The following is an 18,532-nucleotide window of genomic DNA, read 5'->3' as shown; positions in this document are numbered from 1 at the left end:
CCCTTCACCGATGCCATTTTGAACTGGTGCAAAATGCGCACAAAGAAAACAGCTTCAAAACAAGCGCAAGATGGCGGCCATCGGCCACCGCGTTCGCGAATGGTGACGGCGCGAAGTTTGAACATTTTTGACCAAATTTTGCTGATTTCGCGTTCACCCTGGCCCCTTTAAGCGCGATTTTTTATTATTTTCCGATTAAATTTAGCTTCTAGATTTCGCGGAGGGATTCTTGAATGTATAAACCTAGCGAAAATGCACTTTTCCGAAAATCGACTTTTTTGTGATTTTTTGCCGTTTCAAGACCCGCGTCCCCCCTTAAGGCAAGCGCTTCTGGGTGCGTGTCTTCGGAGCTTTGTGAAGCCTCGTCCTGAGAATGCCACAAAACACCCTATCGTCCCCTTTTTTTGGTTGCCGACAGCGGTGAGTTGAAAAAGTTCACCCGTTTCTAAGGTGCTGCTGAAAGAAAACGGTGACCTTTCTAGCATGGGCAGTGACGACGTATGCTTCCTGTCGACTTCGGTCAACGACCAGTCTTCAAGCAATACCACAGCCCATTGGAAAAGCCCCCTATACGCCGCCGCTTGGCTAATTTGTATGTGTGGCAAAGGCGACCCCGCGTGCGCCGTACACAGACTTATCTTCGCTTCCCAAATGCTTCCCTTCTCAGCCTTTTTACTGTGAGGGGCCTGCAAGCGGCGGCTTTTCCGCAGCATCGGTACTTGGTAGAACCGAAAACGCATTCCAAGCCTCCGCTAGCTTTTCTTTGCCTTTTGTTAGCGTTTGTACTTTTCTCCCATTCCTGTGAATTTCATTTTTGGTGAATAAATACATTGCACTTCCTGCTGTACCTACATGCGAGACGACAAGCATACTTTCGCATAAGGTACGCAGTCGAGATCGGGGAGCCCGACCGGTCCGTCCGAGACATAGAAAGCCTGGCCCGGGCCCGGTCCAAGCCCGAGTGAGCGAATCTCTAAATGGCCCGAGCTCGGCCCGCAGGCCAAGCCGGGTCCGGGCTTTCGGGCCGGCCCGAGCCTGTACACAGCTCTATTTTGAACGTCCGCATCCACCCAGTGCCACCGCAAAAGTTTTCCTCGCCAAGAGCAGCTGTGAACCATTTCGCCTTTTCCATCAACACGGGGCCATCCACTCGTTCTCGTTCCTCCACGCACGTGGCTTGCAAACATCATGAGGCGTCACATTCCAAACTATCGCGGGAGACGCGAGGAGCTTTTGGGGAAAGCGCACCTTCCAGGACATGGTGCTGCTCTAGACCAGCCTTCGTCGAGCTGGTTTTCTCCGCGCATGTGGCTTACAAATGCCACGTGGTGTCGTGCGCCGTACGACTGCAAATGGGCGCGTGAGATGCTTGCGCCTTTGGGGAAAGCGCAGCTTCCAGTGCGCAGGGAGGTTTTCAATATATTGAATGACCTGCGAAATTAGAGTTCAGTATGCGATGCAACTTTCTGATACATTTACACAGGATTTTCAAGGGGATGATATGTGTGTTCGACATAACCAATTATTCGAAATATCCGGGTTCGATATATCTGGGTTCGACTAATTCGATCTTGGCCCAAGGTCCCGGCCAGCACGCATACATTTCTGTGGGCCCAAACATTCTTTGTTTCAATCTGGCCTTCACTGTATAACTTGGCCGGTTGCCGTGTTCGTGCGTGGCCACTGTGGTGACTGCAGTAGGTGCCCCTTCAGTGGCAGCATCTGTCCCAGCAGAGCTCGGGGCACAGTGAGTGCATTTGCCATCTCCCTCCGAAAGGAAGATTTACAAGCAACATCCATAGCTCACAATGACTGACTGTGGTTTTTACGTGATTCTAACATATGTCCTTTTTTTAAAAGAAAGAAACGTGAGCTGTAAGTTGCCTATGTGGTGCAATCAGACACAATGCCAAAACCGTCTTTACGGCATTCGTAAGCGTCAGTGTGAAGCACAAGTGTGTTGCAGTGTAGCTGACTTTAGGACACTGGCCGCTATTGTGCAACGCATGTTAGGCCCTTGCCCATTTGTTCTGATGAAAAATAGTTTGCATCTTGGATTTCTACTTTGTTTAGGAGCTTTGCTGCCATTTCTACGTTCATTTTCTACTTTGGGCTTCTTAAAGGTGGGTGCATGTTAGATTTACGAAAATAGTGCTAAATGAATTGGCAATGTGTTTTGTAGTTTATTTGTGTATATTTCGACCCACCAGATAATTCAGTCAATTTCGTCGGGCCCATCAGGATTGAGTTAACGGAAGTCAACTGCACATTGGGGAACCCAAAACAATCCTAGATAGCCAACTGCATGCAAAATTCTTTGCATAACATTGATCCCCACAGTGCGTAAGATCTGCCTAATTAACCTGCGTGTCTAATTTTTTTTGTCGTATTTGCAGCGATCAGCTCAGTCACATGACTCTGACTACAGTCACTTGGAAGCAGACAGCACCACATATGACGAAGGGGGGCTCTGCGATGAGTCTGAATCAGTTGAATTGAACATCCTTGGTTTTCCCTCGGTACGTACGCATGCCTGTTTCTGGCAGTCCAGAAATGTTAGTATATTAAAATTAGGCGTCGGCAGCCGAAGGTGCTGACCAAATTGTGCCATTTCTGTGTTAAAAAATGTTTAGTGGTAAGCAATTTGTCGGGACCACTGCTGTTAGCCAGGTTACGCCTTGGGACACACCACCAGCTTTCTGCGTTGCAAGCGTAAACTTCCTATGATGAATGCAATATTTTTTAAAAAGTGGCCATTGTATCTTAGCACATATTTGAATACACCCGCCGTGGTTGCTCAGTGGCTATGGTGTTGGGCTGCTGTGCACGAGGTCGCGGGATCGAATCCCGGCCACGGCGGCCGCATTTCGATGGGGGCGAAATGCGAAAACACCCGTGTGCTTAGATTTAGGTGCACGTTGAAGAACCCCAGGTGGTCAAAATTTCCGGAGTCCTCCACTACGGCGTGCCTCATAATCAGAAAGTGGTTTTGGCACGTAAAACCCCAAATATTATTATTATTATTACATATTTGAATACAGTCGCCGACTGATGATCCATACACGGAGGGCACCACTTTAAATTCAGAATAACTGCCATTGCGTCCCTCTGCATCTGGCTATGTTTCTTGGTAAAGAACTGCTTTTTAAGACCAAAGCAGTCCTCGCTTTCTTAAAAGATGTTGTGCTACATGTTACAAGCCCATTAATTTCGTAGCGCATCCTCTTTCCAGAGGATGCTGCTGTGATAGTTTTCTTTGTGTAGCACATGCCTCTAGGCGCTTGGGTTTCGAGGGCTCTGGTGAGGCAGCAGTGCTCAAGACAATTTTAGCATCTCACACATTTTATGTATTTATGTATTGCATCATTCTTTCTCAATGCATTTTAATGTTCAAAGTACAAGTCAATAGTTATTCCCATAATTTTAATACATGTAGATTTTATGAAATTTAGATAGACTATTTTAGGCCCCTTTACAACCACATCACATTAACTTCACAGAGCCCATCAGTCCACTGCAAACTCATTAACACTAGCATGGCGCTCTTTGGCCATACCTGGCCCTTGCGCCATTAAACCTAAAATGTTCATTAATTAAATTCAGCATAATTGAGAGTCCAAAACATAGTAAACCCTCATTATAACAAAGTGAACAGGGTGGCAACGTTTCATGTAAGGGGAAATTCAATATCGGATGCACCATAAAAGCTGTAGCACTAGCGTCTCGGCTATTTGGCAACACTGCGGGAGTGAATGGGATGCCCTAAAAATCGCACCTCAGTGATAGCCACCCTTGCCTCACTGAGACACAGGAGGTCAGCTCGGTCTGTTGCAAGCAACGCCACTTCTAAATTATCCAAGCAGTGTGCAAGTCCATAGTCGCTGTTGCTGTATTCACACCACCTTTTTCATGATGCAACAGCACAGGGGCCCTGCCCTAGCGGATTAGGCAGAAACGTTTTGGAAGGTCTTGCGTGTGGCCACGCGCCAGGAAGTCCCCCGCAAAAAAACTAATAAATAAAAGCGCTTGGACGGACGCTGCTGCCAACACTCCTGTCGTGGGACGCGTTGAAACTTTACTGGTAGCTTGGCATCGGTGCACTACTGAAAACATGCATAGTGCAAGACTGCAACTCCACTATAAAACAAATAGCGGCCAGGGCTTCCTCCGAGGTGTCTGGACTGCACCGTGAGCCAGGTAGTTGTCACGTTTCATGGTGGCTACCAAATTTAACGAAAAACCTGCGGGTTACACTTGGGTGACATTTAAGGAGGGACACCGACCTTAGGGACGGAAAAATTGCGGAAAAATTACTTTTTTGAAAACATTATTTTTGGATTCTACAGTGTCTGATGCATTATCCCAGAAATTTTTGCGCATCTTGGACCCAAATTTTTGTCGTAATGACGTTTTATATTGCGTCGGCGAGCTGTATTTTTACTGACGAATGTTTAAAAAAAGCGCCTTTTTTCATGACGCGCAGTTGCCGTTCTCGATTGCAGCCACCTTGGTCTTCTTTGAAAGAGCAACTCTTCTCATTTAGTTTTCGCGTCACCGCTACTCTGTGCGCTGAATATGCATGTAGAAAAAGCCTGTGAAAAAGTAGTCTCCATGCGCAATTCCATTCGTCGACTGAGGCACGTGACCGTAATAACGCCATGCCAGGGCCGGATTTTCGTCGTTGTCTGCTCAGGCGTGTGACTTTCTCCACGAAACTGTCCAATTCAGTTTGCTAAAACTTTATTTCTCTTTCCTATGTTTCAGAATATAAGTGCTAAAGGTAATTATTCTGTCTTGATTCATTGTGAAACAACACTGGAATGACTGAAAGCAATTGCACAAAAAATGAAAGCTGAGATAATGAAGGTGTTTCATTTGTTGTAAACATTTAAATCTTTACTTTGAGCACCTAAAACGTGCCTTTAATGTAGCCCTTTGCCTGTGAGGACACATTCTCTTCACGTTTTTATGTAGTTTTTTGTGTTCTTGCAGCAGTTTTGTGCTCCTTAGTTGCCTTTTTGTTCATCGTGCAGAGGCAGATGACAGCGTATTCGGAACGTCCGCTCTTGTCTCTTGTTTCACAACGTGTTTATTAGTGAGAGTTAGAGCTGAAATTCGCAGTTGAATATTCGGCGCGAAAACTTCTGGTCCACCGATGTCACGTTGCCGTCACGACCACGCATGGACGCACTGTCACCATAGCCCACGGTCGCATAGGTGTTCTGCAGTTGCGTCAGCACAGCATGCGGGCGTACTTTCCCAGTCACCTATGTGCGCCGGTCGTGCCTCATCAACAAGCTCGGTGGCATATGCTTCTATGAGTAGTTTTCTCCCTCTTTTTCACGCCTTTCGTGGTCATCCGTACACGTGGGCCGTTTGAAACTTGATTCCTTTGGGGCTCATTACAGAAAAGGTGCGTAAGCTGCCACAATCATCAGTCACGTTGATCGGGACACGCAGCTCGCTGCTGCGCAAATATGCTCGAGATAGGTTCGTCAGCAATTCAAATCTACAACAGCCAGTAGGAGCATGCCTTGTGCGCCACGTGACTGCTGCACCCAATCGCAATGCCGCATTTGCCTTTTTTCACATGCTGGTTTATTTTTTGTGGAGAATTGCGTCACTCGGCTATCTTTAGCCCCGATCTCTCGTCTTTACGGTGATACCAAGATAGTGGTGCTGCATCAGCGATAGCCGGGCAATCCGCAGTGCAATGGGGCCTTCAGAAGCCCGATTTTTCCGCAGTTTTTGATGATCGCACTGTTAGAAAGTGCCGTTTTCTTGATTTCTACCACGTATTTTGTTATATTTCATCGCGAGGTAAGTAATGTTCTGTGGATCGCAAAAAATAAAATAAATTAGAAAATATTAAATTTTGAAAATTTTACCCTTTCAATTGCCACGTTTCACCTTAACAGCTAAGCTTGACATTGAAGTTGCCTGAGGCAGAGATTGGTGGATAGTTACGCGTTGTTTGCACAGTTCATCGAAGCTTTGACCAAGACTGATGAGTTCAGACACTGTTGTTGAATTTTTCGCCAACAACACCTGGAAGGCGACACGCCTTCCAGGTGTTGAAGGCGACACGCCTTCAGTGCCTTTTAAGATATGCATGATCTTTTTGACTCAGCCATTGTGAGGTTGGTGCAGTTACAGAGGTTGACAAAATATTCTATATAACTGATAAATGTCTCCCCGCTCTGTTGCACACGACCATGCAACGTTGCTCTGCGTGAAGCTTGCGAATGGCGGGGCGCCCAAATATCTCCATCTGGGTAGTTTTGAAGGCCGCCCATGTCGTCAGAATGTGATGGCGGTGCCACACGCTGGTGACACTGCTGAAATAAAACAACCCGTAATTCAGTTTTTTTTGTGTCATCCCAGTTATTGTGGATGTTCACCCGGTCGTAGTGAGCAAGCCAGTCTTCTACGTCATGGTCTTCTGTTCTGCTGAAGATGGGTGGGTCGCGTCGATGCACCGGGCCAGAGCAGACCACAGTAGTCCCAGGGGCAGTGAGCTGTGGTTGTTGTGGTGCTTCTTCCGGCACAATGAAGGCGAGCTGCAGTGTCTGATTGCGAAGTTCCAGATTTCCTGTTGTACCGAGCAGCTCCACCGATTCTGAAGGGGGTTTACTAGGGTCGTAGAGCAGCAGTGACAAACACTGATCACCCAAAATGAGTATGAGCCACGGGATGGCTATGGGGCTTTTTACTGTGCCGATCTTCTTCCGCACACCACATATAACACGCCACTGCCTATTTATTTATTTACCCTCAGGGCCTTTGGTGCGTTACAGAGGGATGAGTACATGGTTGAACAAGAACAGAATCTAAAGTTGCAGATGAAATCAATAAAAAACAGAAATACAGTGGAATCTCGATGATACGAATCTCACGGGGTCACGAAAAATATTCGTATTAGCCGAAATTCGTATCATCGAAACAATTAAAACTAGCTAAATCAAAGAGTCAGAGGTGAACTCACTCAGACACAAGTACGTAAAAAGGATTTATTTCTTGTAGAAAATTCTCTAATGTCCTCTGCCTCTTTTTCTTTGTCAGGTCAATTAGCAGACTTTGTTCAAATCCATAAAAACGCGTGCACGTGCCGCTGCTGATTTCGTTCGCGCACGCCTCAGAACTTAGCGCGCATGCAGCGTTCCAGCCGCCGGTGGTCGGTCCTTCGTCGTCGCCCACGTCTAACACAAAGAACGCGGCCCGAAGCACAGCAGCCACTCCGCCCAATGGCACGCGGAAAATGAAGAAAAGCACAAAAGCAACACAAGTGCCACCGCTTCAAACTCTTCGCGCCCAGTCGCGGCCTCCGCGCTGTCCGGCGCCGCGTCCGCGCCTCGGCACCAAAAGAGAGAGGGAGAAATCGCGTAACTGCGCGCTGTTCTCTTTCACTGCCATCGGTGGGGCTCATGCTCGCAGTCGCGTCCATCCGTGTGCTGGAATCGTGCCAACTGTGGTCTCTCCTCCGCGCAGCGGCGCAACCTCCTCCCCTCCTTAGCAACCGGCGCGCCGGTCATGGGTGCAGCTGCGCATAGCAACCGTGACGTCACACAGTAGCGGTAGAACGGGCGCGCGCGCGTCGGCGGTGGCACCGCCGCTCCTTCGCCAGCCGTTTCGTTGCAGTCGAGTGAGAGGCCCGTGTTGCGCGCCATGCGGTTCGGGGAAGCGCCAGCGGACGCCGGATTCCCCCAACACCAAACGCCAGAAGAACAAGGAGCGAATGCGCATTCCACAAATGAACATGTCACCAGATGCGAAAGCAAGGGAGGCAGAAAAGAAACGCCAACAGCGACTGATTAGATCGCCGGGTACCAAAGGCAGGGAAGCAGAACGAAAGCGGCAGCAGCGACAGGCGATATGGCCGAACACCAAAGCGAATGAATTGGAGCGCAGACGGCAGCAGCGTCTGGTTTTCGCCAAGCACACTTTCAAATTTCCAATGTCTTCGGTAATTTTCGTATCAACCGACGCGGGTCGAAAATTGATTCGTAACAACCATTCTCTAACACGTTGCAAAGTAATGGGGCTCGGCCGGGACCACAGAAAAATTCGTATCATCCAGAAATTCGTATCAGCCGTGATCGTATCATCGAGATTCCACTGTGCACCATAACCCACACCCTGATACGACAGCCTGGAAATAAAAAAGGAGGGGGGGGGGGAGGAATTTGGCGCTTATAACTCGCGCAAATAACTGCTGTGGGGATGCGCGACCCTCGCGCCTCCCCTGATGTTTTTCCCGCATAGCGCGTCTCCTGTGGTCCCGCTTCACTGCGTGGCCTGCGTGACGTCAGCGCGGTCGATGTGGTTGAAGCGCAGTCCGAGAGATGACGCGAGCGTCGCGCTGCTGCGCGGTTACTTGGGTTCGGGAAAGACAAGGCGCTCTCTCTTGGGTTCGAGACAGCTAGCAGCCAGGACGTGCTGCACGTGCAGCAACGCTCTTCCCTGGCGGGTCGCCGAACAGCGCGGACATTCCGCGCGCGCGGCGACCGATGCATCTGCGAGACCGCCTCGCGTGGCCGCCTTCGAACGCGCCACGAGTCGCGTGACCATACACGCGAACGACCAGGCGTTGGGATCCAGCATGGGGCGAACATATTCGCTCGCGAGGACGCGGTGAGTCGGACTTCTAGATTTGTCGCGCGCCCATCGGCATGTTTTGTGGATAGCAACTCGGCTAGCAGGCATTGATGTATGAAAGGTGCAATAAATGCCCTTGTGATTGTTTGCACTACTGTGTTGTCGTTCCTTTGTCCCAAGAGTACGGTGTGAGAACTCCCACATCAGACACCACACTGCATAAGAAATGCTAAAAATCCTTGCAGAAAGTCCCCGTTTTTGGATGCACGATGAATCCGTGTCGTATCTTCGGCCAGAGGCTCTTGGCAACCTCCTTCCTCTTTGGCAATGCTGTTAAAATTGGATGCACACAATGGACTAATCAGTCACGTGACAAAGGATGTGTATCGGATCACTTCTCGACTAGCATTAGCATGACAAGGGATGACAGTATGGAAGGAGCCGGTCACGCATGGGCAACGATGGCGGAGAAAACGCAACCAAGGTGTATTGTGAAGTGCTGCACGCGGACCAAGGGAGCACCCCCGTGGGCATGGTAGAGATATGTATGATGATGTCGTATGCAATCCACAAGCTCAAATCACAATTTGCTCTGTCGTGTGAAAGCTTTGTGATCAGCTTTTGATGTGCTAGGATGGCTGTTGAATGCAGCTCATCTTGATTCGAGTTCAAGTTTGCTAGTGCTGCGTCCCCTCGCCGTAAAATGGTCTTGTAAAGAGTAGGGGAATGGACGGCCATGGAGGGAAGAGGGCAGCCTTACCACGCAAGTGTGGGGTTCCCTACGAAAAACGAAATGCGGAGAACCTGGCCTTTAGGCCTGGCGGCACGGCAGCGTGGGCTGCGCTGCCGTGATTGGGTTTTAAATGTTCATTGTAACAGTACAGAACTTCTGAAAATCCTTTCTATATCTGGATGCATTCAATGGGCAGGGTGGAAAGCCATAATTTCCGTGAAATGGGGTCGTTAGAACTGATAGATTGTTATAAGTGCATTCGCCTGTACATCCATTTTGCATTCAAAACTGCTTTCTATAAAAATATTAAAATGCATGTAATTCTTACAAATATTCAGCTGGACACAACGAGTAATTCGTTATACCTGTGCTTGTTATATCGAGGCTCCTCTGTATATCTCCTTGGAAACTGAAGTGAAACTGGTTTTTTGAATAAAGTGTATAGGGTGCTCTGTGACTTGCTAATATTTTTTCTGGCATTTTGAGGTCCTGCATGTAATTAAAGAAAAAAAAAGCAAGATGACTTATCTGCACTCTTTTAAAAAGGCATAGTGAAACACCATGTTTAAATATTGCCAATGATACTGGTTTCAATTATGCTTTCATATCCTGCACTGAATTAATGACAACTCAGGACCGCATCGGGAGCTTTTGGGTGATCTGTTGAGCGAATTGGAAGGTAACGCCTACGTACCGTGCCTACTCCATCCCACTGAGTATGTGAATTTCGGCCCTGCACATCTGTGTGTATGGTGTGTGCACTGCAGGTTGTGCCCCTGCGAGCAGTGGCCGAAGAGCAGCAACTTCCGCTGGCAGGAGGGTCGCGGCCATCTCTGCGGGAGGAGCAGGTCCTCGGGACACGCTGGCGCCACGACTTGGCGACACCTCGCAAGCCACTGCCCTTCTCACCATCCCAGGTGTGTGCGTGTGCTAAGGATGGTTACGCACTTTACAGTAAGCCACGAATTCTCCAAAAAGTGTCAATTATGCCCGAAGGGCAAAGCATCGATTGCAATTGCAAATTAGTGGACAGCTAGCTATACGAAGTAAGGATAGTAGTTTTATCGGCCTTGCGAGCTTGTCAGTGTGGGCATACTAACCAAATTAAGGGGGGACATTGCGAAAAATGGCCAAAAAATCGATTTTTTGAAAATCACATATTCAGTTTTTATAACCCTTGTTCTATCTGATACCCAAATATCATCACTGTAAACCACTTAGAAGTGCTCTAAAAAATTCGTTTTATCAGCCAAGGTGGCGGAAAATCTCGCGGAAATCAAGAAAGAACAGCGTTTTTTACGCCACAATATCTCCGGAACGGCGCGACCGAGCGCCGCCATCTTGGTCTTGTTGGAAAGCTCATTTCTCCGTCTTCAAATTTGCCGCTCCCGCTACGGGACTCCAGCGCGGTTCGCCATTGGTCTGGCGCTCGCGTCGTCTGCTCGACTTCTTGCACCGCGTGGGTCTGGATGTCTCCACTCGCCACAATCTCGACATGTCAAAACGGGCGGTACGCGCACATCACAGTAGCGTGGCCTATCCCTACGCTTGTGCACGTTTCAGACTCGCGGATAAGCATTCCTAGCATCGGCTACGCGAACTTCGTGACCAAGATTCAGGCGTGGAATCCTCGGACATGCGGCTAAGCCTTTCAGCACTCGGTGTTTCGGAATTCGTGATGAATTCGTAACGTTTCGAATTCGTGACAAATTCGTATCCCTCACACAATCCTCGGAAACGCGGCTAAACATTTTGCGCATAGGCAGTCTCCGACTCGGCAATCATGCACATCGCGTGCAGACTTCTCGGACCGTCACCTAATCATTTTGTGCTTCGGCGCCTCCGACTGCGCGAATAGGTGCATCGAGTGTCGACTCCTCGAGCCCGCAGCTAGGAATTTCGCGCGTCGGCACTTCGGACTCGCAACCAAGCACATTGCACGTTCACTCTATTATCAGATTGTCACGATAGCTCGTAACAATATCTATCATACCACCCCTTCATAAAGAGCTCTCTTCCTGAGCTCTCTTCACTAGGCCCCTTGGGCTGGTGCAGACACCTGGCTGCAGAAGTGATCGAGGCATCATACAAAAGTAAAATTCTGGAAAGCACCTAGTAGCTGCGTATCCATCACTGGCTCCCTGATCCTAAGTTCTACTGCCATTGTCAAGTAAAGATGACTTGGGAGGCTGCTGACACTCTGAGCCTTCATTCAGTAACATGGTCAATTCTACCACATGAAAAAATGTCTCACTGATTGTAATGGAGACTGCTATCAATCAGGCAGCCTGCATGTACAACACTGGAACTATGTTCATGCCCACACCATGCTCTTTGTAGAGCATGGTGCCCAATAATGTTTCCTGTGCTAGTTCAGTGGCCAGTGTGCTATTATTTTGAGAGTGTGCATTCACACATTTAGTATGGCCATTCTTACAAAACATAGAGCTTCAAAATGGGGCCATTTGTATTGCTGTAGATTCACTTCAGCAAAAGCTACATTTGTTTGAAACTTCAAATGCGTTTATTTTAGTTTGATGTTTTTGCACACTGTACTCTGCCTTACAGGTGTTTTTTCTGGGTTGTTCTTGGCCAAAAATGTCAAGGGTGATATCATTTTATTCGTATTGAAATGATCTGGGGGGTGATGCTATTTTTATTACTCTTGCACCATCATGAAAATTACATTCAGGTATAGTTATTGCTGCTAATTAGAAAAAAATGTTCATAATAAATGCAATATTGTTTTCTTGTCCACAAAATGCTTCCAAATGAATAAAAATAGCATCACCCGCTACAGTAGGTCTTTAGCAATGGTGTCATGCATTTAGTTTTTGGTTTAGCAAGACGGAATCATCAAGAAGCCCCGTAACGAGTTTGAAATTAATTTGACTTCAGACCCCAATACTTTTTGAACTGCTACAGCTATCAAAAATGTAATTACACATGTGAAATCAGCTCGATAAAATAACCCAGTCTGTGTAGTTTATTAAAGATTCACTCAAAAATTTAAAAAAAAAATCTTTTAGGACCGACGTTCCCCTTTAAAGGGAAGCTGAAAGGTTTTCCAGAAAAAATGAGTGAACATGTGTACATAATGGTTTTCAACCCTCCGAATTCGAATATCGTATCGAAATTGAGTGAAAGAAAGCGCAAATATATTTTATTTCGACGAAAAGTGCAGCAGTGGACACGCCCAGCTCGCGCGTCTCGTTTCCGCCTGTGATTGGTCGGGCGACCTGTGACGTCAACTTTAGCGACCGACCGCTGCCGCTCCACATGAAGCGCGGTGCCAGGTAGTTTGGTGCCGTAATGGAAAATTAAGAGGTAATAGAAAATTTAGAGAGACTACGTTTTTCTGAAGAGTTCGGCGTTGCTCCCTACATGTACGAGCCGACTGCAAAGAGCCGGCCTCTCGAAGAAGCAAACGATGCTGGTGCGAGCAGTGCTTTCGACGAGAACGAAAGCGAAAGCGAACGAAAGTCTTGGGATCTCCTCGTGTTGGAAATGCTCTTTGGTGAGTATGTTTTTTGCAAAGTGATCTAGCCGATCTTTCGCCGATCTAGTGAGCTCGTTTCCGGTCAAACAACTGCAGTGTTGTGTTCCTGCATGCCTCCTCGTGGAACGTAAGCGGGGATGCGATCGTCGGCATTTGTGCGCTGTCCAAAGCCGTCGGCAACCTACAAAGACGGTTCAAACGCGTGAAAAGCTTCCTGGTTCATGCAGTACGTGTAGTGACCTTCATCTGTGCGCCATCCGCACACTACTCGTAACCGAAGTCGTAAAGGCGGCGAATTTCGTTGGCTCGGTTTCTCGCTGTGCGCGAGAGACGGGGGGAGCGTAGCGTCCTGGCATGCGCCGGCTTTCCAGCACATGCAAACTCTACATTTGCACTGCGTTATGGTAGCTGCGTGCAGGCTGTTTTACAACACACGTGCAAATAGAAAATTCGCGGCGCTTTGCGACGAAACCTGCGTCGAGGGTGGGAAATAAACATGCACCTTCCGTTCAGCGTGCTAACATGAAGGAGCTCGCAGTAAATCAAAATCCAGGTTTGGGCGAGTTCGTGTATTCATAAGGCCTTCCAACACCAGTTATCATCAGTCAGTCCGCACTCATGCCGTCTTTGTTTTCGTTGCTCCGATCTTTTCGCGCTGCGTTTAGAAAGCCTGCTAGGGGAAATTCTGGTGATAATCGTCGTTACGGAAGTGGTTGGAGCACAGCAGTGTTGTTCTTGAGGGCTTGAAATTCTTTCGCTTTACAGCAGCCTCCCACTTCCTTAAAAGCGTCTTGTCTTGTGGGAAGCAATGGAAGACAACATCGTCGCGGCCGCTGGTGTTCGTGCAACCGTAGGCTGCACAGAAAGACGGCATGATCGGCCCACCAGATCAGTTGATGCTGCGCACGTTGACCACCACTCTACATACACACAGACGCACCAACAAAGAAATGCAGGGTCGATCGAAGCAGATTACGACGGCACGCACGCAGAAACAAGCACGGTCAGGCACGGTCGCGCAGGCTGCGAAGGAGCAAAACACTAAAGTTGACGTCACAACACCGCGGTTTCCGGTCTCCGCTCGCATCGTCAGCGTCATCAGCAGCGCGCGGCATTCGACGGGGGGCGGAGCTACAGCGCAATTTCAACCGACGATTACGTCGCTCCTATTTGAAAAAAAAAAAAACAAATTTGACCTACATGGTTTATAAGGTTCCCGCATCCGTATATGAGCGTCTTATTGAATTCGACAGACTCTTCAGCTTCCCTTTAACAAGCATGGTACCTTGTACGTGGCACCATGCTTGTTAAGGGGGGGCGTGGGTCATTTCATTGCGTGGGCGCATTTCACCCAAGTTCTGCAATCCTTAAGGGGGGAGGCTACACTTGAAATACAACTTTTTTATTTTTGGACAGATCTGAACGAAATTTTCACACATTGTGCATTTTAATATGCAGATTCTAAAAATATAATTAATTTTGCCATAGGATAAGTAGTTTCTGATATACTCTAAAAGCATTGTATAAGCTGAGTCCTTTGTTTGGAGGAAAATTAGCATCTAAACAGAAAACCCTAACACAGTAATTTGAGTATAAAGACTATCTAGGATGTTCAGGGAGTGCCATAAGGTATTATTCAATGTTCTAGGCTAATCTGAGCAAGAGTTAGAGCTCATCAAAGTCGTGAGAAAAAACTGCCATCTTGACATGTCAAGCATGTGACCCATTTCAAAAACTTTTCGAGAAGAGTGCTGCTTTGAAAAGGTGCATATTGCTTACTGCATACATTTATCTTTCTGGCAAAAAAAAAATTATGTTGATAGCTGAAATAGGACAGAAGCTATTTTACCTCCAAAATTGGAAGTCTGTCGGAATTGTTGTTTTGAGAAATCAAGGAAAAACATTTTGCAACATCTTTATTGAGAACATACCAATAAAATCTCAAGCAAATTCACCAGGGGCATCATCTGGATACATCCTATCTTTTTGCCGCTTTTTGGCCAGCTTCCTTGCGCTCAAAGAGGCTTCTCGCTTCTTGCTCGAGTTAGCACTTCGAAGGTCCGGCGCTCCGGACGTTTTCCGGCGCTCGCTGCGCGCTCGCTACTTTCTTCAGTCGTGAAGGAAACGGTGCCTGCACGATCTGTGCCAACACGCGTGGCGTGGGCGGACGAAGTGTTGACGCTAGACGCGCCAGTTTGCAGCTCGACGCGCCAGTTTGCAGCTCGGAACTCGATCCGGTAGAATGTCCAGGCAGACCAGCAACCGGCAACTCCGCGAGTATGACAGGCCTAGCCGCCTTCCGTCGCGCATTGCACAGCCGCTTGACGCGTAGTAGCCTTGAGACGACAATCCTTTCGAGCCATCCGGGCAGCGAAATGAGCATCTTCTTATCAAACGTCGCGAACCAAGCGGCTGAACAAACGTACACAGCGGCGCGATGAAACCAGAGATAAACAAACGTAGCGAGACGCGAGAGCGATCGAGCGCGCGCCGACGAGCACCGGACCAATAGGAGCGAGGCGCGCGGGGGTGTGCGCGCTTTGGCCAATCGGCGGCACGGACGCATCCTCCAGAAATGACGCGACAGCGTCGGTTTCCCTTCACCGACGCCATTTTGAACTGGTGCAAAATGCGCACAAAGAAAACAGCTTCAAAACAAGCGCAAGATGGCGGCCATCGGCCACCGCGTTCGCAAATGGTGACGGCGCGAAGTTTGAACATTTTTGACCAAATTTTGCTGATTTCGCGTTCACCCCGGCCCCTTTAAGCGCGATTTTTTATTATTTTCCGATTAAATTTAGCTTCTAGATTTCGCGGAGGGATTCTTGAATGTATAAACCTAGCGGAAATGCACTTTTCCGAAAATCGACTTTTTTGTGATTTTTTGCCGTTTCAAGACCCGCGTCCCCCCTTAAGCCATGCCGTCCTCACTCCGAACCAGTTGTCAGCGGTGGCGCTTCACTCGCGCTGTTTCGCGGTGAGGGCGGAGCTAGTGACGTCACGAAGTGGCCCCTGGTGGCTACTGCCGTGTGGTACCGGCTCTCTTGCTCCTTGGGACGGCACCCGGTACGTACATGCTTCCTCTCGTCCGCCGACACCTTTATGACTCGGGCTGAGCTCACGCACGGTGCCTTTGCCCGTGCGGGGCGCGCGTACCTCGTGTTGTTCCTATCCCGACGCTAAGCTGAAGAACGGGTGCCTAGTGCTCGCACGAGGTCGTACCCCGCCGAGCCGCACTCATCGGAGGCCCAAGCTGAAGAAGATTGCCCGAGCTCTCGCGAGTTGGCCCATTGGTTATCGCGAGAGCGAGTAGCATAGCCGCCGGGACTTTTCCTAGCAGCGTGTCCCAGCTTGAGCCTGTGTTCTCGGAGCGACGTGCTACAGGCTCCCCTAACTGTATTTTTCGCCCTTGGTGTGAAACCCCTTTGGTTCCCTGCCGTCCCGGGACTGGGCGTTCGTGCAGTGTCGGGTGCCGTTGGAGCCAATAAACGGTTTCCGTCAACTTAGGGCAATACTGTGTTCTTGCATGCGTCGCTCGGTAGCCCCTTGTGGCCGGAGCTCGCGCGCAGCGGCGCTAGAGGCTGACGGTTGACGCGGCCCTGTGGCTCGCAAAGCTCGAACCCGTGGTGGTCGGTACTCCTGTGAGACCCCAAGACCCCACAACGTGAACTAAGTCGTGAAAATGCAGCACAGCGTGGACTTTGTGCCTGTCGCAGATGGCTTTCAAGACAGAGCAGCTGCCTGGGCCGTCCGGAGTAGAATGCGCACCCCTTCCCTACCCTGCCCCAGAAGCCTTCCGCGCAACAGAAGACAGACGTGCTTCCTCCCTGCTTTCGTCCGTTGTGTGCGTGAGATTGAGCAGTGATCACTGGCTCACCCTCCCATGCTTTCACTTGCACATTAAGCTTACAGCACACGGCGACAATTTTGTCATCCTTAGACTTTATACGGATCCTCACGGCAACGCTGACGGCAGAAATGTGTCTGGAGTCGTCTTCTTCCATAGGTGGCTGGCTCTATCTTGAAAGTGATCATCTTACGCAAAGGAGGGACAGACGGACAGTTTTCTCATTGGGTAACCATAGAAATGTTTACACATTTAAAAGGAAAGAGCAGGCACAAGGACAGGGGCTACACCTGCAGCTGTTTATTCGGATGGAAGCCATGCTGCATATATCCAGTACAAATGCTCTATGTCTGCTCTTTCCTTTCAGCTCTACAAAAATTATGTCTAAGAGTGAACACCAATTCGGCCAAGAAATTATTTTGGACGCTGTGAACTAGTGCACCTTAGACGGTGGACAGTGTTAATACCTGCTCGGTATGCGTTTGTGCAGTTTCTGAACCAGCCCCACATGTGCCCACTGGGAGGCATGCAGCGGACGTCGACCCCTGTGCGTGGTGGCGATGCGCCGCACCCTTCGATCCATGACTTCCAACTGATGCAGATGTCACAGTCACCAGCTGCTGCCAACAGGTGCGTCTACTAACAAATCAAAGGCCTACGTAAAGCAGGAAACAGCAATATTACGGCACAAGAGATTAAGTGAACAAAGTACACGGACCCCTGCTTTCACCTTGATCTCGTTTTTCTTATGCGCCCCAAGTGTCACTCGAAGGGTCCTGAAACGGCTTGGGCAAATTTGTAGACCCACAGGGTACGGCTACAGTAAAACATTTGTGCCATAATTCAAGTGAATCCATCTCATATTAAGGGGGGACACCCCACTTAAATTTTTATTTTTTATTTGTGGCCACAATTTGATAAAACTTCCATCACTTATGTATTTTGACATGCTGAGTTCAAATATTCAATTGGTTTTCCCATGCAACAAGTACTTTTCAAAATATAAGCAATTCATGTTTTTTTGTAAGGACTAATTTGGAGGCAAGTTCTCTCTACAATGCTGGCTGTTAATGAAGGAGACTGGCAATTCAAAATGATGTTGAATGATCAGAGGTTGCAGTGCTACAAGAATGAATGTTCTAAACTGATTTATGCCGAAGTTACAGCATGTTACTTTTGTAAGCAGAAGGCATTAGTGAAACCCTGAAGAAATTATTACTTTTTCAAAATTTCTGTAAGGATATTTGTTCACATTTTAAGCCTACTGCACTCCCAATTTGTTCACCTTTCTGACGAAAAAAGAATTATTCCAATAAGATGAGTAGAACCAGAGATATCATCACTCCAAAACTACACTACCATCAAAAATGTCGTTTTGAGAAAATGAGAAAAAACGTTTCAGGACATGTTCATGGTGATTATGGCAAATGCTTCAATACTAAATTGATCAAGGATGATACAGGGGTCCAACCAGGCAAGAATGAAACTTTCGCTTCTTTAAGGGGCGACACTGTAATTCAAATAATGTTCATGATGTTTTCCATCAATATTCATGAAACCTTCCATTCTTGTTAAGACCGTTGTGCTGATTTCAAATATGTAATTATTTTTCCAATAGGCCATTTAGTTCTGACGATAAATGAAATTCATTGTTCATAATTTGCCGACACAATAGGGGAAAAAATGCGCTACGAAATTCGTATTGGCACATGCCTGGGTACTATAAAACATAAGGAACATAATGGTAGGAATACTATTTTGATATATCAAATATTCGTAATTTTATAGCAATTCAGTCTTTACTGTTCGAATTGTGGCTATGGTGGCTGGCTACCCTACTGTCTGATCTAAAGCAGAA

General features: G+C 48.1%; 1 protein-coding gene across 4 annotated transcripts in view; it reads left to right on the top strand.

Moving 5' to 3' along the window:
• LOC139049684 (transcriptional activator Myb-like) overlaps positions 1-18,532 on the top strand; it is a 343,827-nt gene that overhangs the window by 199,114 nt on the left and 126,181 nt on the right. For all 4 annotated transcript variants that reach the window (XM_070525392.1, XM_070525393.1, XM_070525391.1 and 1 more), the window contains exons 10-12: positions 2,397-2,519; positions 10,096-10,245; positions 17,165-17,304. In XM_070525392.1, the coding sequence (XP_070381493.1) occupies positions 2,397-2,519; positions 10,096-10,245; positions 17,165-17,304 (413 nt within the window). The remainder of the gene's footprint in view (positions 1-2,396; positions 2,520-10,095; positions 10,246-17,164; positions 17,305-18,532) is intronic.

The sequence above is a fragment of the Dermacentor albipictus genome, chromosome 9 (assembly GCF_038994185.2).
Source record: "Dermacentor albipictus isolate Rhodes 1998 colony chromosome 9, USDA_Dalb.pri_finalv2, whole genome shotgun sequence".
Taxonomy (NCBI): domain Eukaryota; kingdom Metazoa; phylum Arthropoda; class Arachnida; order Ixodida; family Ixodidae; genus Dermacentor; species Dermacentor albipictus.
This window is presented reverse-complemented; position numbering and strand designations above follow the sequence as displayed.